At 35.2% G+C, this 27,027-nt stretch overlaps 1 protein-coding gene across 12 annotated transcripts in view; it reads right to left on the bottom strand.

The window, feature by feature from the left end:
- Window positions 1-10,139: 10,139 nt before the first annotated feature.
- The window catches only part of LOC101901213 (uncharacterized), a 363,731-nt gene continuing 346,843 nt past the window's right edge, over window positions 10,140-27,027 (bottom strand). For 11 of the 12 annotated variants that reach the window (XM_059124070.1, XM_059124054.1, XM_059124087.1 and 8 more), the window contains 2 exons: window positions 16,273-16,528; window positions 10,140-15,899 (listed from right to left, as the gene is read on the bottom strand). In XM_059124070.1, coding sequence (XP_058980053.1) covers window positions 15,631-15,899; window positions 16,273-16,528 — 525 coding nt within the window. In that variant the 3' untranslated portion in view covers window positions 10,140-15,630. The remainder of the gene's footprint in view (window positions 15,900-16,272; window positions 16,529-27,027) is intronic. The other variant, XM_059124102.1, reaches the window with a different exon arrangement.

Raw genomic sequence — 27,027 nt, 5'->3', positions numbered from 1 at the left:
CGGCCCACACCATCACCGTGGACGGCGCTTGAGTTCTGGTGGCCAACCGAAGATGCACATTCAGCTGAACTCTGTGGCAAGTAAACACGATCATTTTGTTTGTTTACAAACTGCTGGACAAGGAAAGTTTTCGCATCGGAGAAAACCAAATTTGGCAATTCACCACTTTCGGTTTACCTTAGCTCATTTTTCATATCTGCTGATATGTTCAGCTCACAAGCCATTTTTCGGCCACGGGTTTCGATCAATTCCCTTATTTACTTTTCTAACCATTTCTGCTGTTGTTGCTGATTTTTTTGGAGTGCATATGGCAGATGTGACGGACTTAAAAAATAGCTATATCTGAACCGGCTTTCTATACATTTGAAGTACTTATTTCCAGGTTAAATTCAGTCGTACCTTTAAAAATATACTATATTTGGGATGATATTAACCATTTGGTGCATTCAAATTTGAAGCGATATTGGTAACATCTGAGAGAGGTATTTCTGGGCTGTATCTGATATCTGGTACCAAATATTAGTGTTGTGAAGTGCATATTACTAATGTGAGGGAATTAAACACCAATTCGGTTGAAACTCATATATGGCAGCTATAGCTATATGTGATGTGATGATGATTTGAAGTACTGGTTTCTAGACTGAATTCGGTCGGATATGCCGAAATACATCCTTCCCTTTTGGCGGTTCTGGAAAACAGAAATGCTCTGGAAAAGTTTAAGACATCTGTCAAACTTTGTTCGGTCCCGGGTCATTGTAACATATACGTCAATGAATCGCCAGATGAATTGGCCAGAGGCGGATGTGAGTCAGTGGATCTAGAGATCGATAGCTCAGTGAATTCACCATTATGTCATTTCTTCCAAGTATTACATTACACTACCTTTGGAGATTCAATCAGAACTGGCTTATTGGAAGGGGATGTAATATCTCTAAAAAAATATGACCAGTGATCTCCGAAGGGAGATCAACGTCATTCATCTCCTTGACGAAATCCGACCTAAAGTTTATGGTAGGCCTAATTATGAAAAACTGTAACATAAAGGCCTTAATTTCAAAGTGGGAGGCGACGACACTGAATACTGCAGACTCTGTGAGGACGAGGAGAACACCGAGACGGTGGAGCACCATCTCTGCCACTGTCCAACTCTTTATAAAGTCAGACAGAGGCTACTGGGTAAGCAAATTCTATCCGACTTGACCTCTTTTTCTAAAACCGAGACAGCAGTCATGCTTCAATTAGCCAGAAGATTTAAATGGCTAAAGAAACACGTTGATCACAACGTGGATACTCTTTTATCCTCTTCGATTTTCCTCTATTTCTTCTAACCATTCCCTTTTGCTGTATTTTCTTTTTACATTGAACTTCTTTCTCCTTTTCTCTAAACAGGATGAAGTGGAGTGATTGTGTTTTAGACAATCACGCATCATTTAACCTAACCTAATGGTGAATTTAACACATATATTGTTGCCCATATTCGACGGACCCATCTGGCAACGCCATAACTTTTGACAGAGATGTCACATCGCTTAATGGCATACCGCGTTTGAAGCGTCAGTCCAAGCAGATTTTTACCATGAACCAATACACGCCAAGCGAGCGCTCTGAAATAGTTGAAATTTACATTCAACAGAAGAAGTCAATTGTGAAAACTCAACGTGCTTTTAAAACATTGAAAAATGTGAGAAGTGCGCCTTCTAAGAACACCATTAAGCGTTTATACGAAAAATTTTTCGACTGGTAAGGCTCTTTCTAATCCGAAGAGGTCATATAAAAGTCGACCAAGGCGATCGGCCGAGAATATCGCTGCCGTACGAGCCAGTGTTGAGAGGTCCCCAAGAACATCCCAAAAACGCCGTTCTCAGCAGTTGGGCATGGCTCGGTCCACTTTACAACGGATTACTCGCATTGATTTGCATTTCTTCCCGTACAAAATTCATTTGACTCAAAGAATGTTGCCTGCGGACAAGCCTCGTCGATTGGAATGGGCCCAAAGGTGCGTCGAATATGGGCAACCCTGTATTACTACGAAATTTTCCCTGGGTATATTTTGACAGAATAGGTGCACTCGAAGAAAAAAATAAAAAAAATTATTCTACCTCCTGTTATTGTTTCCTGTGACTACCCTTAAATAGATTTTTCGAATCACTGTCATTTAGGCTAAGATGGCGATATTTGACTTACGTCCACTAGAACCTAAGTTTGGGTAACTAAACATACATTTTTAATATTCTTTATGTATTAGGGTATCCCTAAGTCGTAACTCACAGACCATGCTATTTTCGGGGGTTTCTCCAACCATAATATCCCCAACGTTTGTTTTTAGGTTGCCCCTATGGAAAAAACGTACATTAAATAGCGTTTTTTTTTTATCAACATGCTTTCCTAAAGTTCACTTCATGTCATCTTCCGGAAAGTTCTTAACTAAAAATATTGTCTAAAAGTCACCAAAACCCCACTAATTACTACTTTTTGTCGTTGGAATTTGTGCGTGCTTTTATAATGTCGAAACGGGAGGATGTTCAACTACTGACACCCACTACAAAAGCAACAAACACCGTAAAAAGAACGGAAAAGAACTTTTAATAATTTGCGTGCATTTATTTAAACAAAACAAAAAAAAAAAAAACGACAAACAAATATAGCCTGAGCATCAAGAACAGAGTTATGGTCGGGCCACCCGACCGACCGTGCATGCGTGATGTTTTAATGATGACCCTGAAGTCGTTTATGGTACGTTGTTTCCTTTTTCGCCCACTATTTTCTTGGTCGTTGGTGTTGTTGTTGTCGTTGTCGTCGTTGGGTGGTGTGTCTGTCTATCCTATAACAATGCCTTTGTTTACGTTTAGACAAAATTCCGCAAAAGAAATAGCAAAACACGATGAAAAAGTGAAAGTTTATGTTTAATTAGAAAATGCCTTGTGGTTGTTAATAGGCAAAACAAAAAGGTCCTCCAAACAACGGTAAAAGGCCTTTGGTGAGCATTTTTAATCACCTCTAAAATCCGAAAAATATATCAGCACATTTTGCGTAATTAGTACAAGGACAATGGCTGAGGCGTTTCGACTTTAGCATTTAAGATCTTTGTCATTATTTACTTCCAAGGGCTATACCTTGGCCGTGCAAGAATGTGTATGTCTTGTGTCAGCTATAATATTCAGTTATACATCTCATTAAGAAGCTTTTCTAACAATGTGTTTATACCCTACACCACAAGGTGGTCAGGGTATTATGTTTTTGTGCATTTGTTTGTAACAGGCAAAAGGAAACGAGATAGACCCATAGTTCCTTTTGATGATCTGCATAGAATCACTTTCTGAGTTGATGTATGCATGTCAGTCCGTCTGTCCGTCCATGTATTCTTGTGAACAAAATGCAGGTCGCATTTATTATCCGATTGAGATGGAATTTTCCAAACAACATTTGTTTGGCCCAAGGACGAGCCCTATTGAAATTGGAGATAATCGGTAAAAATTTAGATATAGCTGCCATATATATCTTCGTCCGATTTGCCTTTTATTGTGCACCAAACGTGTAATATCAGCCCGAATAGTATGGAATTTTGCACATACAACCAAACTAGGCCTGAAAATAAGTATGCCAAATTTTATCGAAATCGGTTCAGATAAAGCTATAGCTCCCATATATATTGTTCATCCGATTTGTTATTTTTGTCCTCCGCGGCCGTAATATGCACTCTGTAACAACAATATTTGGGGAAATATATCAAATGCGGCTCAGAAATACCTTTGCTAAATTTTATCGAGATCGGTTCAGATTTGGATATAGCTCTCATATATATATATATATATATATATATATATATATATATATATATATATATATATATATATATATATATATAAGTTCGTCCGATTTACCATTTATTGTGCACCAAACGTCTAATATTTGTCCAAATGGGATGGAATTTGGCACATACGACCGAATTTAGTCTAGAAGGTAGTATGCCAAATTTGGTGAAGATCGGTTCAGATATAGTTATAGCTCCCATATATATTGTTCATCCGATTTATTGTATTTGTTACCCACAGCCGTAATATACACTCCGTAACAACGATATTCAGGGAAATATATCAAATACAGCTCAGAAATATATTTGCCAAATTTTATGGAGATCGGTTCAGATTTGGATATAGTTCCCATATATATTTTTATCCGATTTCAAATTAATTTCGCACCAAATGGGCAATACAAGTCCGAATTTAAAAGATACAAATGCTTCGGCATATTTAGTCCTTTGCATTTTAAATTATAATTATGATCATAGCGTGTATGATTGAATTCTCCCATAAAAACTTTTAATTATTAAGTGGAGCTCAACTAAATTAGCAAAGTGGTGTAGGGTATCATAAAATCGACCCCGCCCAACTTTAGGACTTTCTGTACTGGTTTTCAGTATATTTTAAGGTAAAGCCAGTAAAGAAAGGTCAAAAGTCGTGCGGGCCGACAATATGATATCCTACCCCACTAGAGCTCACGTAGCAAAAAAGTTAATGGTGGAAATTTATGTGAGATAGATAATACCAACTATGAACAAATAGCATTGCTATATAGTGCCTGATATGACTTTGATAAAGATTATATTAAAAATATTATTGGAGCAATAGATATACCTGACGTAGTTTTACCAAATGATAAAATTCGGTTAAATATGAAAAAAATCTATTAAATTTGGACTGATATTACATATAAGGTGAGCAATAACTGTAAAAGCGGGTGAAGACCGATCTCCATAACATTTGCAGAGGTATTTTCGAATAGTATTTGAGGCCCGGTATCAAATATTATTGTTGTGGAGTGCATAATACGCATGTCAGAGTCTTGAACGCCAAGTGAGATAAAAAACTACAACAAAGTCAAACGTCATAATTTTTACATTTTTTTTTAAATTTTATTGAATGAATGCAAAAAAATATCGGAAATAGCATCAAATCTTAGAATAAGTTTAGATATGTTCGAATTGGTCACCTTTAACACGAATTATGGCCTTCAAACCGCCAGTGAAACCGTAATACGCTGCCCAAATGTTGCTCAGCGGTATTTTGGCCCATTCCTGTTATGCTGTTATGGCGGCCCACACCATCTCCATGACTGGCGCTTGAGTTCTGGTGGCCAACCGAAGGTGTACATTTTCAGCTGACCTCTTTGGCAAGTAAACACGATCATTTTGTTTGTTTACAAACTGCTGGACAACGAATGTTTTCTCATCGGATAAAACCAAATTCGGCAGTTCACCACTTTCAGCCAAGCGAAGCAGCTCTTTAGCTCTTTTGAGTCTATTTTCTTTCCGTTGCGGTGTAAGTTCTTGCCCTTTTTGAAATTTCAAATGCTTTACTTCGTGCTCATTTTTCAATATTTGCCGAATGGAATATTGCGACGCGGGTTTCGATTAAGTCGTTACTTTACTTTTCGAACCATTTGTGCTGATGTTGCTGTTTTCTTCCACTTCGTCCACTTCCTTGACGTCGAGCTACTCTACCAGTATCAAGGTAACGAGCGATGGTACGAGACTCAAAATATTTATCCACTTCTGTTTTTTCAACCAAATATAAATAAATTTTAATTTAATTCCATCACGAATATTTTTTTTTTCTGGAAAATTCTCATCAAAATGCCTTTGTACGCTTGTAAACAATATAATGAGCTGTCACTGGAATAATTTTAACAGCTGCCGGACGAGTGGGTTAGAAATTACAGCAGTCTGAAGTTGGTTGCAGTTTTTTTATCTCACCCTGTATATGGGAGCTATATCTATATCTGAGCCCATTTCGATCAAATTTGTCATACTTATTTTCAGGCCTTATTTGGTATTATGTGCAACATTCCGTATTATTTGGTCGGATAATACACCTTTGGTGCACAATAAAAGGCAAATCGGACGAAGATATATATGGAAGCTATATCTAAATCTTGACTCATTATCTCCAATTTCAATAGAGTTTGTCTTTGGGCTAAACAGATGATTTTTGATTTACAAAAATACATGGACAGACGGAAAGACAGACGGGTGGACGGACATGCATAAATCGACTCAGAATGTGATTTTATGCAGATCATAAAAAGGAACTATGGGTCTATCTCGTTTTCTTTTGCATCTTACAAGCAAATGCACAATGACCACATTTTGGTGTAGGGTACAAAAACGCCGATGCGCTAAGATCTCATTTGATAATCTGCTCGGTGTTCTTGTAATTATTTTGTATGTCGCACATTTATTTATACAGATCCATATTTTCGTTTAGACCATGGTCAAAAATAAAAATTCCTATCCTCAGTTGACATTATTACTGTTGTCATATATATTATGACAGTTTGAGAGGGAGGATCGGCTGAAACGTCAATTTTTGAGTGTAATTGTAATGTTGGTCGTTCGGGTTGTTGCTACAAACACTGCGATTTTGGCCGCAGTTTTCTACCAGTTTGTATACCCTACCACCATAGTTTGTCATTCCGTTTGCAAACCGCGAAATAATTATTTTGGAACGTACGAGGTATATATATTCTTTACCAAAGAAGTGCGTGTAGCTGACTTGTAACAGAAGGCTAAAATTTTGCCTGCATGTGTTTTTGTCAATAGGCAAGTCAAGTTTATAAATGGGTCTAGTAGGTCCACGTTTTCTTATAGATTCCATATAACTATACCTCCTCATATTCGGTATTTTAAAGATTTAAGCCACATTTTCAAAGAGAATTGTTTAAAATTCGACACATAGAGCTTGTAAGTACCTGTACCCAGAACATTATCTCTCAAGGTTCACGTTTTCCTACAGCCTAACGGTACCTTTTGATATTTGGTATTCTTTTGAGATTAGCTACATTTTTCATGGAAATCATTTAAAATTCGTTATGCAGAGTTTGTAATGAGTTACGTTGTCTGTGGCAGAAGGCAGCTGGAATAGCTGTCCACATTTTCTACAGTCCCTATGTAATGGTACAATCACATATTCAGCTTTTTCAAAATTTTGGAAAATTTCTAACGTAACGGTATTCAATTTGGTAGTCACTGCTCATAATGGGTTCTACCTACTGTGGCGAAACATTCTTCATATAGGTTTACGTTGCCCTATGATATTTAGCCGATTTTAGCGACATTTTCTAACAATATAATTTAAAAGTCGATATTTGGCTTTCGTCAACGTTTTTTCTACATCCACCAGATATTCGGTACCTTGATGATTTTGGGTAAATTTTTCAAAAAATTTTTAAAACTTAGATTGTATGTTCTTCGACAGAAATGACGTGTACTCCTCAAATACTCGAATTTCGGCATTAACCGACACATTTTTTATAGGAGATATTTTCCGACTGAAATAATTGAAAGTTCGGCCCAACCTAACCTGAAGCATTCCCTAATAACAGAAATACCATATCTAATAATACAGGGTGAGATGATAAACTACACCCAACTTCAGACTGCTGACATTTCTAGAGCCATTCGTCCGACACCTGTAAAAATTGTTCCAGTGACAGCTTATTATATTGTTTACAAGCGTACAACATCATTTTGGTGAGAATTTTCCAGAAAAAAAGTTATTCGTGATCGAATTCAAGCGCGAGAGTGTGATTTCTTTATATTTGGCTGGAAAACCACAAGTGGCTATTGTTAGAGCACTCCACAGCAACATCAGCAGAAATGGTTCGAAAAGTAAAGAAGCGACTTGATCGAAACCCGCGTCGCAGTGGCCGAAAAATGGCTCGTGAGTTGAATATATCGCAATATTCCATTCAGCAAATATGAAAAATGAGCTCGGGGTAATGCCATTGAAATTCCAAAAAGTACAAGAATTTACACTGCAACAGAAAGAAAACAGACTCAAAAGAGCTAAAGAGTTACTTCGTTTGGCCGAAACTGGTGAACTGCCGAATTTGGTTTTTCTCCGATGAGACAACATTCGTTGTCCACATTCGGAATGGCCCAAAATACCGCAGAGCAACATTCGGGCAGCGTGTGACGGTTTCAATGGCCGTTTGAAGGTCATAATCCGTTCGAAAGTTTACCAATTCGAACAAATCTAAACTTATTCTAAAATTTGATGCTATTTCCAAAATTTTTTGGTTTCATTCAATAAAATTTAACAAAAATATATAAAAATTATGGCGTTAGACTTTGTTGCAGTTTTTTTATCTCACCCTGTACATAGAGAGCAGCGTACGAAAATAAACTATATTATACGTATGCAATCGTTTCGTTTTTTAGTTTCTCAAAGTATGAAACGAAACAAAACCAATATTAAAAAACGGGACTTGTTTTTATACCCTCCACCAAAAAAAGTGTGGAGGGTATATTAAGTTCGTCATTCCATTTGTAACTCATCGAAATAATCATTTTAGACCCAACAAAGTATATATATTCTTGATCAACGTAAAATTCTAAGACGATTAAGCCCTGTCCATTCGTCTGTCCGACTGTTGTAATCACGCTACAGTCTAAACGAATTAAGATAGGAAGCTAAAATTTTGCACAGATCTCTCTTTTGTCTGCAGGCAGGTCAAGTTTGAAGATGGGCTATATCGGTCCACGATATCGTATATCCCCAATATAACGGAACCCCCCTATATTCGGTATTTTATGATTTTACCCACATTTTTCATCGGAATTGTCTGAACATCCACACAAGGAGTTCCTTGTGGGTACTTTATACCTCGGCAGAGAATTATCTATATAGGTCCACGATATCGTATAGCCCTCATGTAACGGTACCCCTTCGATATTCGGTGTTTTGATGTTTTTAGCCATATTTTTCAACGGAATGGTCACAAGGGGTTCTTTGTGAGCACTTTACCCCCCGACAGAAAATTCTCTATATAGGTTAACGATAACGTATAGCTCCTATATAACGGTACCCCGCGATATTCGGTATCTTGATAATTTTAGCCACATTTTCCAATCGTATTATCTGAAAATCCACACACGGATTTCTTTGTGAGCACTTTACCCCTGAATCGGAATTGTCTATATAGGTCCACAATATCGTATATCCCCCATATAACGGTACTCCCCTATATTCGGTATTTTGATGATTTTAGCCACCTTTTGCAATGGAATTATCTGAAAATCCACACGAGGAGTTTCTTGTGAGTTCTTTACACGCAGACATAGGTTTGTCTTTTAGGCCCACAATATCGTATATCCCCCCATATATTGGCACCTTCCTATATTAGATATGTTAAAGATTTTAAAAGAATTTTTAATGGATTTTATTTTTTTTGAAAATTTTCTAATTCGTTCCAAATGGAGAATATTGAAAGTTCGGACCTGCCAAACTTACTGCTTTTTTACTAGTTTTATTTTGTACCGTTTGTGTAGATGTGTGGAAACAAAAACAAAACTGAAATGTACTCAGCTGGATGACGCAACATTGAAAACGAAACAGAACAGTACAGTAAGCGTTTCCCTTTATATATACTCCTTAAAATAATGTAAAAATTAGTATAAAGTTAAATTCATGACTTTTTGTTTAATATTTATATTATTTTATATCAGATAATGAAAAACGGTACAAAAAATAATATTTAGAATGGCAACTCTAAATGTACCAGTCATCATTTCTCACAGCAAACGTTTGCAAATGTTTCCCGGCGATTTGTTCGCAGACGATGCAGCTCGGCAACTCACAGCCGAAACACATTAAAGCAATCGAATTTTTTGTGTACTTCTAGCACTGAAATGTTTGTGGTTTTGTTTTGTTTAAAGTACAAAACGATTTAAAAAAATTAAAGTTTATGACCTCGTGTGAGCGGTGCATTATATGTTTCGTTAGTTTTCTTTCGCTGATAGAGAGCAATTCACGTATTATCTTATTATCTGCCCAAGCATTGTCATTTTATTCTTCTATTTGTTAGCCACATACTTACCCTATCGTTTAACATTTCAAACTTAATTGCAAAACAATTTCATTTATTTTAAAATTAACATTTCATTTATTTAGGTTTTTTCATTATCATCATCATGTTGTTGTTGTTTTTTTTTTTTTTTTTTGGTTTTTTTATTATAATAATTTTTCTCACATTATCGTCATTATTATTATGTTCATACTTTTACAATATGCATATTAAATTTTTAATTTACTTTGTATGTTTTTAATTAATTTACAATGTGTTTGATTTGTTTTTTCTTGTTCTTTCTTTCTTTTTGTTTTGTTGTAATTGTATGGTTGTTTTTCTCGCTCGTCACCGCCGACTGCAATTATGCACATAATATTATTAATTATATTCCATTTGTGGTTGTGTTCACATTTAAAATGTTACGTTAATTTTTATTACATGAAGTATGTGTGTGTATGTAAGTGTGTGTGTGTGTGTGTGTGGATTTCATTTAAGGAGGGAGGACATATTATTTTTGCCTTGAGGCATAGTTGTTTATTTTTTTTCTTTCTTTTTTACTTTCTGTTCTTTATTGGTATTGATTTTAAATGTTGTTTTCTTTTGTGTTTTAAAACATTTATTCAATATTCATTTTTTTAATATAATTTAATTTTGTAGTTAAACTTATAGGTAAAGGTGTATTTTGCTGTTTTTATTTATTTCAATTATTATTATTATTATTATTACAGATTTCATTAACTACACTCAAGATCTTCGGCCTTGATTGAATTTTAATATTCAATTATATTTAATATTCAATTATTAGTATTATCCTGTGTCTTATCATTTAATTTCATACAGAGTTTTCGTTTTGTTTCTTCACTTGGAAAGGGGAAAAGGGGACTGACTGACTGACTGTGACTGTGTTTCTGTTGTATGAATGGGTAGTGTTTAATGTTGTTGTTGTTCTTGTTGACCCTTCTTTACATTGTCTTAACATCTAGAAACAGACAAAAACAATTAATAAACAATTACAATTTTACTTTTATAGCTTTTATGTTTATGTTATTCTTTTTGCGTATGCTTATTTGTTTGTTTGTTTGTTTGTTTGCCTTAATTGTAATAACTATAAAAATATAATTTATAATAATAATAATCATAATACTACAAAAAAAAGGGTTTTCTCACTTTTGTTTAATAAAAAAACAAATTAAAAATAAGCATTAAAATTATCATTATCGTTATCATTATCCAGCTGACTTTATATCATGTCTTCCACACCATCCTCATCATAATTTTACGCTAAATATAACACAATTTGTATTTTATATTTATTTCATAGGTCCACACAGTGATTTTATTGTACAAAAGGTTAGATCAATTGTGACACAAAAGTTTTCAGAATCAATGTAGATGATGTTTTCAAGGAAAAATAAATGTGGAGAAGACTCTTCTATTCTTTAGGAAAATACTTTAAATCTCTTTCAAATCGCCTGAGTTAAAAATATTCTGCAACACACTGACGTAGCAAGGGTATACGATTCCTGTTTGCGTTTTTTTTTAATTTTATATTTAATTAATATATTTAATACCGGCGAAATACGTTAAAGATCACTTCTGGTCGTTACAGTTACGCTGATAGCCAAAATAGGTACAATATACAGGGTTGCCCACATTTTTTTTTTAAATCAAAGAAAAAAATAAAAATTTGGCGGTTGGCAATGTTAATCATTTAATTTGTTCCAAGTAGATTATTTCAATCAATTTTTGAATATGATATCTCTCAAATGGCCGCCTCTGGCGTTGATGATGTATATGTTTTTGCCAACATTTCGGCCGGAATAGCGGCTATTTCTTCACGAATGTTGTCCTTGAGCTCTTCTACGGTCCTTGGCATGTTAACGTAAACCTTTGACTTCAAATATCCTCACAAGAAGAAGTCAGGCGGCGTCAAATCGGGCGAACGCGGTGGCCAGTCCAAATCACCACTTTTCGACATCAAACGGCCCGGCAACAAATTCTTCAGAAAATCGATTGTTATGCGACTTGTGTGCGGTGGAGCGCCGTCTTGTTGAAGCCAGAACTGCCTCATACGCTCTCGACGAATAATTGGCATCACAAAATTGGTCATCATGTCGCGATAACGCTCCTGATTGATGGTAACAGCATGGCCATTTTCATTTTGAAGGAAAAACGGCCCAATGACCGTTTGCGCACTAACGCCGCACCAAACTGTGACATTTTCGTCATGAAGAGGCACTTCTTGAATCTCCTGAGGATTTTCAGTGGCGTAAAAACGGCAATTTTGCTTATTTACGGTCCCATTCAATGTGAAATGGTCTTCATCGGACATGATAATTTTGTTCCAAAATTGCGCGTCATCTTCGCCCATTCCAATCAACGAGGCTTGTCCGCAGGCAACATTCTTTGCGTCAATTGAATTTTGTACGGGAACAAATGCAAATCAATGCGAATAATCCGTTGTAAAGTGGACCGAGCCATGCCCAACTGCTGAGAACGGCATTTTTGGGATGTTCTTGGGGACCTCTCAACACTGGCTCGTACGGCAGCGATATTCTCGGCCGATCGCCTTGGTCGACTTTTATATGGCCTCTTCGGATTAGAAAGAGCCTTACCAGTCGAAAATTTTTCGTATAAACGCTTAATGGTGTTCTTAGAAGGCGCAATTCTCACATTTTTTAATGTTTGAAAAGCACGTTGAGTTTTCAAATTGATTTCTTCTGTTTAAATTTCAACTATTTCAGAGCGCTCGCGTAGCGTGTATTAGTTCATGGTAAAAATCTGCTTGGACTGACGCTTCAAACACGGTATGTCATTAAGCGACGTGACATCTCTGTCAAAATTGATGGCGTTGCCAGATGGGTCCGTCGAATATACATACAGGGTTGCATGTATAATATATGTAAAAGAAATTGATATTATTCATATAGAACTGCTGGGCTGATTTTGACAATTCTCACCAATGCGGAATGACCTCTTGCCAGAAAAGGACTAAATCTAAGAAAATCGCGTAAAAATATGTCAATAAAATTGAGTATTTTTAGTTATATTTTTTATCGCATGAGATTTTTTAAATTTTCCTTACAATGTTGCAAGAAGTATCGGTTGGTTGCCGACAGATGTATACCCTCATCCAATGTTCGATTATTTAAAAATATTTTGACCTCTCTTACGATTATTCAAACTCTTGACCCTCTATGGAGTGGGTTTGAAAGAATGGGTTTTGGTTTTGTCTATTTCGTATCGGACCTAAATAAATATGATGTAAATATTGCGACGCGCTAGGTGTGGACTATATTGGTAACTTCCTTCACTTTATATGAAATATGTGATAATTTTCAGAAAATGTTAACATATGCGTGAGGTACCAGATATAGTCGACCGAAATATTCGATTTTCATGCTTCATCTAATATCGATAAAAAATATTAGTATGATCAAAATTATAAGAAAATCGAACAATTATATAAAATTTATAGGAAATCTTAAATTTAATATTCATCTCTGGTTTCTGGTTGAGAGAAATACATTTAGATATAGCAAGTTGTAAAGAATCGCTGACTTGCTTCATAAGTTCGACAGATAAAAGTATTGAAAATTGTCACCCTAGTGGGTGAGGTATCAGAAGGAGAATTAGCAAAAATGTTTGTGTGTGTGTGTGAAATGTAAAGAGAGTTAATTTTTATTTCGCATTCTTTGGCGTTTTGTCTTTCAAAATTTTGAACCCCATGTGGGGAAGGTACTGAAGGAATGGTCCGATCTCTACCGTCTTTATACCAGATCCTGTGTTGATAGAAATATTCAAATGTGCTAAGTCTAAATGGAAACGAATGATAATTTCGCGTTTTATATTTCGCTTAATGGATATTCAAAATTTCGACCTTTTGCCGTTTTAAAACCAGATCTTGGTTTCATAAAAATATAAAAATGTGTGAAATTTGAAGACAATCAATCAAACTCTTACATCACATTTTATAAGAGTTGTAATTATACAAAATGTTGACCCTTTGTGGGGGAGGTACTTGATAGAGTGTACCGATATTGTCCATTTTCGCACCCATTTGTCCACCTGACCTATCACTGACGCAGATATTAGGATTTGGAAAGTTGGAGCAAATTCGTATTATCTTTCCTCTTTCTGTACAGAAAATGTATTTTTTGAAAATTTTGATCTTTTCTAGGGGAGGTGCCAGAAGGAGTGATCCGATATTGCCCATCTCCGAACTCGATCTAAGTTTACAAAAATATTTACACCAAATCGGATACTCCCTTCGAGAGTTATCGTGCGCACCAGCCAGACAGACGGACATCGCTAGATCGACTCCAAATGTCCTGAAACGGATTTGGTTTGAAGAGACCTATGGTCTAAAACCGTTATTTCGACTAGGCATATTTTGACCTATCAAATGATATATACCCTCTCCAGCCATATGGCTGAGGGTATAATAACAAATTTTCTGAGTTTATCATTGATCTACAGGCCACAATTTAAAAACAATTAAGCATGAAGTTAGAGTTTAGGACAGGACTGATACTCTAGCATTTTAGATGGCCATTGGTTTATATTTAGCGAGTAAAATAAAAATTTTGTTTGAAATTATATTGAATACCCATCAGCACGAAAGAGAGCGTAAATATGGGGTAAATTCATGCGGCCAAAAGTCAAAGATAACATTTGTGCAGGCCTGTCTGGCATTATTTCAAAAACGAAACCCAACAAAAAGGATAGTACCTAAGAGACTTCCAATAGCCGAGTTTTCAACATTTCGAAGGAAAATGCATGTATTTTTCTCATAAATGACAATTGAGTACCGATAAAAATAGGTATGCACTAATATTTATACCAGAATCGCAATATTTGTGCTAACATTATGTCAAAGGTAAGGTTGGGTTATGCAGGTCCACTCTTAATAGGACGTCCTTGTAAGGGAGTGGCCAAAGCTGAGGGTAAATATATTTGTCGAAACACAGACTGAAAAATGGGCCAATAAATTCAAAATTGGAGACAATTACGAATCTATAACTAGGTGTCCAATAGGGAGTAAAGCAAACAATCCATGTCCTCAGAAATTGATTAATATAAATGTTCGAACTTTGTGGTGGAGGTACCGGAAGTTTCAGGAAGTCACATTTTTCGCCTTAGCAAAATGCTTTACAAATTTTGATCAAATCCCCACACTAGATGTAGTATAGGCACAAACATTGGAAGCATATAAAGAATCCTTTGTAAGGAAGACGTCAGTAGAGAGTAACAGATTTCTACCTTAGATTCACAATGGGTAAGAAAAAACATGTGACATATCGTCAATTATACTTTTTTCATTTTTCCTTCGTCTTCCATATAATGATTTTACTTAATTTTATAAATATTAGAATTGATTGGTTTAGAATCTATTATATATGTATCAAGAAATGTTTTCGAAATTCGGAATTAGTCCAATACTCCCGTAAAAGAAACTGACGAAGAAAATGCCCTTCATTCATAAGCAGCCATGTTATAGCTTGGATTCCTATAAACTTTGACATATTCCAGCATATAGGATTATTCACTGGAACATTCAAAAATTTAATATATAACATCATTGAATATGAATAACTGGAAACGAATTCTATATCCAATGTATTTCTATAACCACTGTGTGCCCTCTATCCTGTTTTGGAGGGTTTTATTTGTTTATTTTGTTTTATTTTAAATTAAATAATATTTTTGTTCGTTTATGTTTTTCTGTTGTTGTAGTCACTATATTCATTCATTGGAAAATTAATTGATTTCAAAGCCATAAAGTTATCTCTGAGATAATAATCGTAAATGCACGCCAACATTCTGTGAATGTCTCAGCAGCAGCTGCCATTGGATTTGTGTATATTTGTACCTTAAAAGGTTATATAAAGTAGAGTAGGTTTGCAGTATCAGTGATCCGAGAGATGTTAAATGCCAGACGCTTGATAGCAGTAACATCTTTGTGTAGTCCGTTGACGTTGGGTTTGTTCTACTGCTGCCCGAAGAGAAGAATGACATGAAATTTCGTACCGATGAACTCGATGAAAGTGTTACTGTAATGAAAATAAAATTATTTAATTGTAATTAATTAAATTTTTTCAGCTATATTGTTCAAGATATAACATTGAATTTATAACTAAATTTGGATCTTTAAACAACATTTCCCAAATTTGCATTTAGGAAAATTCGAATTTAAAAAAATATGTGTGACATCAACGAATTTCAATTTGTTTCGCCATTTAAATAATGCAGTTCACATTGCATGCATGTCGGGCATCATTTATTTGCAATCAATTTTGCTGTAGCGTTTTTTCTCTCTCTCTCTCCGACTCAAAACTCAATTAACAAACACCAACACACACACACACGGGAAATATCTTAAAATTGCACACGCACACACAACATTAAAATCCACAAAGTGCTTACCTCGTGCTGGTACTGGATCCTTTTGCGGTGTACCCAGTTCAATTTCCTTGTATTCCTGATAAAATTCACCAATGGTTGCGGTGCAACGCAACACTAATCCGCCACCGTGTACGGAATTCATACCGTAAACACTATGGCCGTACACCGAGGGATTAGCGCTACTGAAATGTATACCCTGCAATTGGAGTTTTAAGCTAATGCGTGATGCAATCAAATTATCGATGGTTGGGATATATTGTACTTCGGCATTGTTGACCTGAAATTAAACACAGAAAAAAATAACCAAATAAATAGATGCCGTTATAGAGGGAATATCAAATATATATAAGTCAGTTATGCATATATTAATGTGGCATGGAAACTGTTAAAATTTAAAACTTAATGTTGATATGTTCCAAAGGGGACTATTTGCTATGTTTGATAAAAAAAATTATAACGAAAATTATTCCAATATCCATCCTTTTTTATAATTCAATCACAAAGCACAGTATTTCGAATTATATGATTTAAATTGAATTATTTTATCTAGTTCCGAAATGAAATAAAAAACCGATTAGTTGAGGTAAAACTTGCTTCAGAGGTTTTAACAAAATGTCTCCAAAAATCTATGGAATTGGCAAAAGTAATGTTATGGCCATATATTGTAACAAAACCAGTAAAGAAAGTCTTAAAGACGGGCGGGGCCTACTTTATGATAGCCTACACCACTTTGCTAATTTAGTAGAGCTCCGCATAAAAATTAAAAGTTTTTATGGGAGAATTCAATCATACACGCTATAATTATAATTATAATTTAAAGTTCAAAGGACTAAATATGCCGAAGCATTTGTATATTTTAAAATTCGGACTTGTATTGCCCATTTGGTGCAAAATTAATTTGAAATCCGATAAAGATATATATGGGAGCTATATCCAAATCTGAACCGATCTCGATAAAATTTGGCAAAGGTATTTCTGAGCTGTTTTTGATATATATCCCCAAATGTTGTTGTTACGGAGGGCATATTACGGCTGTGGGTAAGAAATCGGATGAACAGTATATATGGAAGCTATAGCTATATCTGAACTAATCTTCACCAAATTTGACATACTACCTTCTAGACTAAATTCGATCCTAGGTGCCAAATTCCATCCCATTTGGACAAATATCAGACTTTTGGTGCACAATATAAGGTAAATCGGACGAAGTTATATATGGGAGCTATATCCAAATCTGAACCGATCTCGATAAAATTTGGCAAATGTATTTCTGGGCTGTAATTGATATATTTCCCCAAATATTGTTGTAACAGAGTGCATATTACGGCTGCGAAGGACAAAAATCGGATGAACAATATATATGGGAGCTATAGCTATACCTGAACCGATTTCGATCAAATTTGACGTACTTATTTTCAGGTCTAATTTGGTTGTGTGTGCAAAATTTCATACTATTCGGGCTAATATTACACGTTTGGTGCACAATAAAAGGCAAATCGGACGAAGATATATATGGGAGCACAGCTCGATTTTCTCGCTCGCCATTCCCTGAAGTTAACGTTTTCAAATGAATTCATGGGATTCGACAGTAAACATGTTGGAACAAGCTAGCCATATCTTCCGTTTTTCTACCTCCGAAGGAAAATACAAATCTTCAACTACATCGATTAGAAAATGGGCGCAAAACAATACTATACTACTTAACATAGAAGCTATACGAACACAATTATGCAAAAGCTATAGGCGGGCGGATCCGACCATTTGATACTCTACAACACTACAATTTGCGGCAAAGTTTCTGCGTATATGAAACCATTGACTAAAATGAAGATTCCCCTAATAAACAACGCCATAAATACATAATAAAAGCAAATATTGAATTTAAATGCTCATATTTCCGAATAGACATCATATATATGGAACCAATATTTTCCAAATACATACAATCAGTATTTTACGAAACAAATACTAATATTAACTAATTCGCTCTTTCTGAATAAACAGAAATATCACATTCATGTGTTTGTGAAATCGTTAATTTTGGTATTTTGCAATAAAATTGTGGTCCACTTCGCCAGCAAAATAGTATCCGATGACCATCTAAAATTCTAGACTTCAGCGATGTACTAAACTCTAAGCGCATGAAAAAATTTCATATCTATTGGTAGGTTATTTTAGGTATTTGGTCCTAAATATTTTGCGAACATTTTCCAAAACAAGTGGCTTCTATTATGATCTCAATCCTATCCCATGTGAAGATCGGACCATAACTGCGATCTGATTACAAATTATTACAAAATGTGCAATAAAATATAGTTTGTCAAATAGAAAAAAATCTCAGGCGAAAAAATATGACATATTTTATGCAATTATTATTTTTCTAGATTTAATTTATTTTTTGCCAAAAGGCCATTCTGAATTGGGGAGAATTCTCAAAATCCGTAAAGCCGTTTGTGAGTTATAAGTGGTCTAAAAAACATCCCCTTCTTTCATATATGAGATTGTATATATTGTGCTATTTATATGATATAAATAGCACAGGCTTCTATTCTAACCCTAACTCTTCCTCTATGCTCAGTTTCGTGAGGATCGAACCATAATTAGAGCGTGATTACAAATTAACATAAACAGACGGACGGACATACAAACATAGCTAGATTGAATCAGCTCGGCGAGATATGAAGATCCATATACAGGGTTGCCCATATTCGACGGACCCATCTGGCAACGCCATAACTTTTGACAGAGATGTCACATCGCTTAATGACATACCGCGTTTGAAACGTCAGTCCAAGCAGATTTTTACCATGAACCAATACTCGCCACGCGAGCGCTCTGAAATAGTTCAATTTACATTCAACAGAAGAAGTCAATTGTAAAAACTCAACGTGCTTTTAAAACATTAAAAAATGTGAGAAGTGCGCCTTCTAAGAACACCATTAAGCGTTTATACGAAAAATTTTCGACTGGTAAGGCTCTTTCTAATCCGAAGAGGCCATACAAAAGTCGACCAAGGCGATCGGCCGAGAATATCGCTGCCGTACGAGCCAGTATTGAGAGGTCCCCAAGAACATCCCAAAAACGCCGTTCTCATCAGTTGGGCATGGCTCGGTCCACTTTACAACGGATTATTCGCATTGATTTGCATTTGTTCCCGTACAAAATTCAATTGACGCAAAGAATGTTGCCTGGGGACAAGCCTCGTCGATTGGAATGGGCCCAAAGAGTCATGGGTCCGTCGAATATGGGCAACCCAGAGATCAATATACATATATGTATTTCCCTTTCTTCGAAGACTCATATTAAAACAGTATCTAAAATATTTCTTATTTTAACTTTTTTTTCTAAAATATTATGTATTATGGGAGATTCTTTCGCCCACAGTATGATAAGTAGCACCATCCTATTGAAACCACATTTCATTTACATCCACATCTTAAAATTTAGGAAAAAAAATCTTAGATAATGATTCAGCAAATATTTTTCCCCGATTTGGAAGCGTTGTTTTGGAGTTAACCTATTAATGATAATTTGACAAACAATACTGGGTAGAAAAGTCAAAACAGCTATCAGACAACAGGACGAATCATATTAAAAGAACCCTCATAAAGTCACCCTGTAAATTGGGGTCCGTTTGTGGATCGCTAAGCCTATATAAAGGTCCTAAAAAATGTTGTATGGCCAACTCACGAAAAGAGAAAAAATTATCCAATTCAGTTCAAATATTTTTATAAATGCTGCGTTAAATTTGCAAAAGGACAATATCGGTTGACTCCTCCTTCTCCACTATAAAGAGTCAATATTCTGATCTCTATAATATATATGTGAAGTTAGAGCATATTTCAATATTTTCATTAACCTACATCTGGTATGGCGATTTGATAGAACGGACCAATATTTCTATATTACCTTCTCCACAATGTGTCAAAATTTTAAATAATAATTTTTAGTGATGCATTTAAATCTTTTCAAGATTTCGGGTTTTGATACATATTTTGGGACCTGTAGTTTATTTTTATGTCAAATAATTTTGTAAATATTTTGACTATCTACAATCCCGTTTAAAGGGAGTTTTTAACAATTTTGTTGGAAAAAAACAAAGTCTTCGCAATATTGTTGATAACAATACGAGAATTGTTTAAACCCTCAAAGACGTCATAACGCCCCCTTCTATGGCGTCTTTGAGGGTTAAAATAATTCTCTTACTATTATCAGCAATATTGCCGAAGACACTATATGCACAAAAGGTAAGGATTGCAAGGAATCCTAAATCAAACATTTCAAAAAAAAAAAAAAATTAAGGAATTTGCCCCTTTGACGTATGTTACTTAGGGGTGTAAACTTTCAAAATCTATTTTTAGCACAATTTTCCCGACAAACTAGATGTTCCTAAAATAATGGAAAATATTAAATGTTGTCGAAAGTTGTATAATTACTTTGAGCTTATGAATAATTGAAAATCTTTATACAGATTTCATTAAGGTGAAATTCTAACGAAGTGGGATAAAAAAGTAATGTATCAAATAATAATAATTATAATTTAGGGCTCTTAGACATACAGAAATCTTAAATAAATATTTCGGGAAAACATGTTTTAAATGCAAATGCCAATTCATTGGAATACTATCATGACCAAAAATTATGAGAGGGAAAGAAAATTGTGTGATGTTTTTTTTAAAAATTCCAAAAACGATACAATGAAGACAAGATAGGATAAGTTAGAGAAATATGGAAGTAAAGAGGCCTATCTCTATCGATTCTAATGACAATTACGACAAATTATTTTGTATTAAATAACAATTATCAACTTCTTGCATAGATTTCCCATATATAATCAAAGAAATACAAGAACCCTTATACTTGTATAATGTCCTCTATACATTTTGGTTACAACTTAATTAGAATATGTACTAAACAATTTTCATAAAATTGAAAGGAATAAGCACATATGTATACACAACTAAATTTGACATAGTAACCCAAGCAACTAAAATCATTAAAATCGATTAAATGCCCCACCTTGATTTCATTGTACCACGATTTAAGGCAACTTTCGCAACACTGTGCCATTTGCCGACGACAAAGCCTCATAAACAAATGCCACTGGCAATTTAGTGCATTGCTGTTTGCAAATTGCATAAACAAAACCTTAGGCCCCAAGAAACACACTCGTAAAATACTATTCGGTCTGGTATGTATTTTCATGTCCTCCTACTGCTTCAGCTCATAATAATTACAATAACAACAAAAAGTTCTACAGCGCTCTCATACAATTGGTATGAAAATAAAAGCAGTCGTGCATAGAATGCAGCGAGACTTAACAAATACTGTAACACATTTAAATGCAGTCAGACATGCACATGTATTGCACTCACGCTCACACACACACCACTCTACATACAAATGTGTATTTGTATGGGTGTAGAAAGTTCGTCGTATTGTACTTAACAAGATCTAGTGCATGAAGACTTATAGAACCAACATACCAATGCACTTTTAGGCATAGCCTGAGATAAATACACTGGGGGCATTAACTTCAATAATACCACCACCACGTCTGTGTAATCCTGGCGGCTGTGCGAAAGTGTCTGTGTGCGTTTGTGTTCATATTATGTCGGCCGGATTTGCAAGCATACACAAACGAATGTGTGTAGTGGTAGCTCCGATTTGAACTGCTTAAACTAAAATAACAACAACGGGTACAGCAAGAGTGGAAAATAAAGGAAAAAAATTAAAGAGAAAACAACACAGCTATAAGCTTTTGTTTTTCAAAAAAAAAAGTCCAATGAAAATGGCTGAAAGCATTAGTTAAAAATTTACGAACTCAACCGCCACTCATAGACTGTCATCTCCTGAGGGGAGAAACACAGCATCACCACCAACATCACTACTCGCACACAATTGCAGTCTTTCATTTGCATTGAGCGTTGTTTTTTCCACTGGTCTCGCTGTTTTAAATGCTTATAAGCCATTAACACAGTTACACGCTCAAGAGCAACAATATATCTATGCTGCGCTCTACATCGTGATGAGGTTCATAATAATAATAATAATGAGACAATTCAATGTATGAACGTATGATGTAAATGTAAAAAAGGTATCTGTGCTTTATTGTCATATTTTTCTAATTTGAATGTGATTTTAGAAATTGTGGGGGATTTTGAGATTACATTTAAAATAAAAAAAAATTAATTCAGTGAATAATTAACAAGTAACAAGTAAAAAAGCACTAAGTTCGGCCGGGCCGAACTTTGAATACCCTCCACCATTTGGAACGAATTAGAAAATGTTCAAAAGAATAAAATCCTTTAAAAATACGTTTAAAATTTTTAAAATATCTAATATAGGAAGGTGCCGATTTATGGGGGGATATACGATATTGTGGACCTATAAAGACAAATCTATGTCTGTGTGTAAAGTACTAACAAGGAACTCCTTGTGTGGATTGTGAGATAAATCCATTGGAAAAAGTGGCTAAAATCATCAAAATACCAAAATACCGTGGGGTACCGTTATATGGGGGCTATACGATATCGTGGACTGATATAGCCCATCTTAGAACTTGACCTGCCTGCAGATAAAAGAGAGATCTGTGCAAAATTTTAGCTTCCTATCCTAATTCGTTTAGACTGTAGCGTGATTACAACAGACGGACGGACGGACAGAGCTAAATCGTCTTAGAATTTTACGCTGATCAAGAATATATATACTTTGTTGGGTCTAAAATGATTATTTCGATGAGTTACAAACGGAATGACGAACTTAATATACCCTCCATACTTTTTTGGTGGAGGGTATAAAAAGACATTAAGTTTGGCCGGGCCGAACTTCTAAATACGATATTTGAGTCTTAAATACGATATTTGACATAATTACGTGGAATAGGAATATCAAACACCAAACCGTTATATGAAAACCGTTAGCCATTAGTTGATACCGGTAGCGGTAGTGTAGAACCCCATTCAGAAGTACAAATACCAACTTTCAGACAAACCTATTAGAAAATACCGAGTTTCCGAAGGTACCGTTATATGTGCGCTCTAGAAAAACGTGGACCTAGATTTTCTTATATTATATATACAATGTACAGTCACTGAATGTATCAAAATACCGAATATCGGGAGCTACCGCTATAAGGGGACTGTCTATGAAGAATATTAAGAGGTGTTACAAACGGAATGAAAAATTTAATATATCCTCCTTTCCAAGGTGAAGGATATAAAAAAGAAGTAGTGGTCATTTTATTCCTACAGATGTCATCCCGTCTTCTGTGCGAAAGTCTCCTTATAGAAGACGAGAAGGCCATCTTGTAGAAGACCCAAAAGTCTTCTTAGACGACCCGAAAGTCTTCATATAGAAGGTCTGAAGTATTCGTATAGAAGACCGAAATTCTTCTTGTAGTAAATCCGAAGGTCTTCGTATAGAAAGCCCAAAAGTCGTCTTTTAGTAGACCGGAAGGTCTTCTTATAGAAGACATAAAAGTCCACTTATAGCAGACCCGGAGGTCTTCCTTCCTACCGAAAGTCTTCAAAAAGAATATCCGAAGTTCTTTTATTTAGAAGACCCGAAAGTCTTCTTGTAGAATACCCGAAGATCTTCTTATAGAAGACTTGAAGATATTCTAATAGAATACCAGTCTTCTTTAGAAAACCAGAAAGCCTTATTTAGAAAACCAGAAAGTTTTATTTAAAAAACCAGAAAGTCTTCTTATAGAGACCAGAAAGTCTTCTTCTAGAGACCAGAAAACCCCCTTAAAGGAGGCCCAAAAGTCTTCTTATAGCAGATTCGAGGGTCCGCGTATAGAATACCCAAAGTCTTCTTATAAAAGACTCGAAAGTCTTCTTATAGAAGATGTTCTAATAGAATACCAGAAAGTTTTCTTAGTTTTTAGTTTATCCCGTTAAAGATCCTCGAATAGAAGACCCAAAAGTATTGTTATAGTAGATCTGAAGATCCTCGTATAGACTACCCTAAGGTCCTCGCATAGAAGACCCAAAGGTCTTCTTATAGAAAAGTTTTCTTATGGAAGATCCGAAGATTTTGAGTAGAAGAACCAAAAGTCTTATAGTAGACCCGAAGGTTTTCTTATAGAAGACAAGAAAGTCTACTCCAAGAAGATCTGAAGCTTCGTATAGAAGGCACAAAAGTCTGCTTATTGTAGACTCGAAGGTCTTCGTATAGAAGTACCGAAAGTCTTCTTATAGAAGACCTGGAAGTTTTCTTATAGAAGACCCATGGAAGACTCGAAGGCCTTCTCATAGAAGACTCGAAGGCCGTCTCATAGAGGACTCGATGGTCTTCTCATAGAAGACTCGAAAGTCTCCCCATAGAAGGCTCGAAGGTCTCCTCATAGAAGGCTCGAAGGTCTTCTCATAGAAGGCTAGAAGGTGTTCTCATAGAAGACTCGAAGGCATAAGACCAGAAAATCTTCTTCTTGTGGAAAGCTTCTGGCTCCTAGTAAAATCGGAAAAATTTCGTATAGAAGTCCAAAGGGTATATTAATTAAATGACAATAGAGTATCTTAATTATCGCTAAACTGGAATAATTATCGCTAAACTGGAATTATCGCTAAACTGGAAACATATATTGAAAGTCCGTATGAATCATTCAATTGCCGTAAATAAAGGTTTTTATTAAATTTCAATAAATTACTAAAATTATAGCGACTTTAATTTTTTTGGAAAATATTTCCAAAAACAATACATAGCTTATTTAATTAATGCACATTGTTTTGCTGTTAAACGTAGTCAAAGGCCAGGACCAAGTCAACAAAGTGAAAACAAATCTAAAACACCCTCTAGCCTTATTCAAATATTGTTTGATTGCGTTCTATGGACGAACGTGAATTTGTGTTATTTTGCAAATTGAGTTTAAATGCCAAATTGTGGCTAGTTTTTGGTCTAAACATTCCAACCGAAAGACCCAACCTCCTGTGTCCGTTCTCCATGGTATGCAAATAAATACAAATTTAGGATTAATCGCAAGTGTTTGTAAGCACATATATATGTATGTGTGTTAAGGTGTGTGTGTGTGGGTGTATTGTGTGACAGAGTAAATATTGTATTTATCTATGGATTCTCTGTAGCAGAAATTGCAGGTGGCGCCACACATGACTCCTCCACTGCGATTGTGTGGGAGTTTATTTTTCATGTCATTTTTATTACATTTAGGGTTTTACCTGTGATTAATTTGCCAGCGCTTAATCATGCCATTCTTTTAAGCATCCCTCTATAGGCTGTATGCATTCCTATTGGTATACAAACGGCGTATGTTATACGCAGATGAAATTATTCGTTGGAGTTCCCTACATCATTGCATCTGACATTTCGTTAGTTAGAAGTATTTTGTCTAGAAATAGAGAATGGGAAGATATTCTCATAGAAGGAGATGAAAAGCCGATCTCGAAAAAATTAAGTAAAATCTTATAGAAGACAAGAAATATGATCAGACTCAAAAAGCCGAACTCGAAAGAAATTAAGTGGAATCTTATAGAATACGAGAATTATGAAAGGGGACAAATAACTTCTAGAGAAGGGAGAAAAAGGGTTTCCGTAGAAACAAATTTTTAAGATTAGAAGAATATATTCTCTTAAAATCCGACAATACCTTCTAATTAAATGTCTTGTCTTAAAATTTGCTATAGTCATCTGATTTTCATGAAAGAGAAAAATGTCTTCATATAGAAGTAAGTAAAAAATGTTCATAGAAAGCGAGAGGAAATCTTCATAGAAGAAGAATGAGAACTTTTTTTGTAGGAGTCGAAGAGACTTTCTCACAGAAGAAGTCATGGATCAAGTTGAGTTTAGTGTCTATTCATCATTTGATTTTTTATTATGGGTATGTATTTTTACCCTGATTACGGAAAAGTATTTTTCGTGGGGAATTACCCGGTTATTCGATCCAAAATATCGGATACAAAATCCGGTTCTAGTTAACCGATTTATACAATATGGGTATCATTTGAAAGCTTATGGAAATACCTATCTAATGATGAGGGAAATCAACCCTGGTCAACTGCTACCATTGTAGTTAGTTGTCATTCCGTTTGCAACGCCTCGAAATATTCCTCCCAGATCCTGTAAAAGTCTTACAGTTTTGAGTTTCAATTTCCAACAATGTCAACATTTTTCAAACTCTAAATGCAAAAATTTTATACATAAGTGTGTAAATGCTGGTGTTCGGTATTTTGAAGGTTTCTGCAACAATTTTTTAAATGATGTAGTTTCAAATTTTCCTCGCAAACAAAGGTATATATATGTCAAGTTTTGATAGGCCTCCTGGTGCTTGTGCTTTACTCAGCAGTGGCAGCGGTTGTTCTGAGATATTTTTAAGGTCCAGACCAATTGATATTTTAATATATTAATAAGTAGGGAAACTCCTCTCAAAATATTCGCATTGGGGATAAAAAAGTTCGACTTTAACAAGGACCAGTATTCTTGTTTTATCCGAGTAACAAGGAATTGATATTGGCAGCTGAATCGAATCCTTCATGTCCGTCTGATTTTCATGTATTTTCTTATCCTTAGTCATATGGCTACATAGTGTACGTATCGTTTATCGGCCGAATTAAGCCATATTGAACTAAGGCCCAAATAATGGGTCTCTTTGGGCGAAATCCTTTTCAGGGCACTTGGAGTCGATCTAACATGCTCTAGACATGCTAATCCGTCTAGTGTGGGCACGATGACTCTCGACAAATTTGATTTAAAAATGGTACATCTTAATATTTTAATCAGACTTAGATCAAGTTCAGTGATGGGCAGGTATATCCCCAG

The sequence above is a fragment of the Musca domestica genome, unplaced genomic scaffold (genome assembly GCF_030504385.1).
Source record: "Musca domestica strain aabys unplaced genomic scaffold, Musca_domestica.polishedcontigs.V.1.1 1, whole genome shotgun sequence".
NCBI classification, from domain to species: domain Eukaryota; kingdom Metazoa; phylum Arthropoda; class Insecta; order Diptera; family Muscidae; genus Musca; species Musca domestica.
The sequence above is the reverse complement of the archived record's forward strand: the minus strand, read 5'-3'. Positions and strand labels throughout refer to the sequence as shown.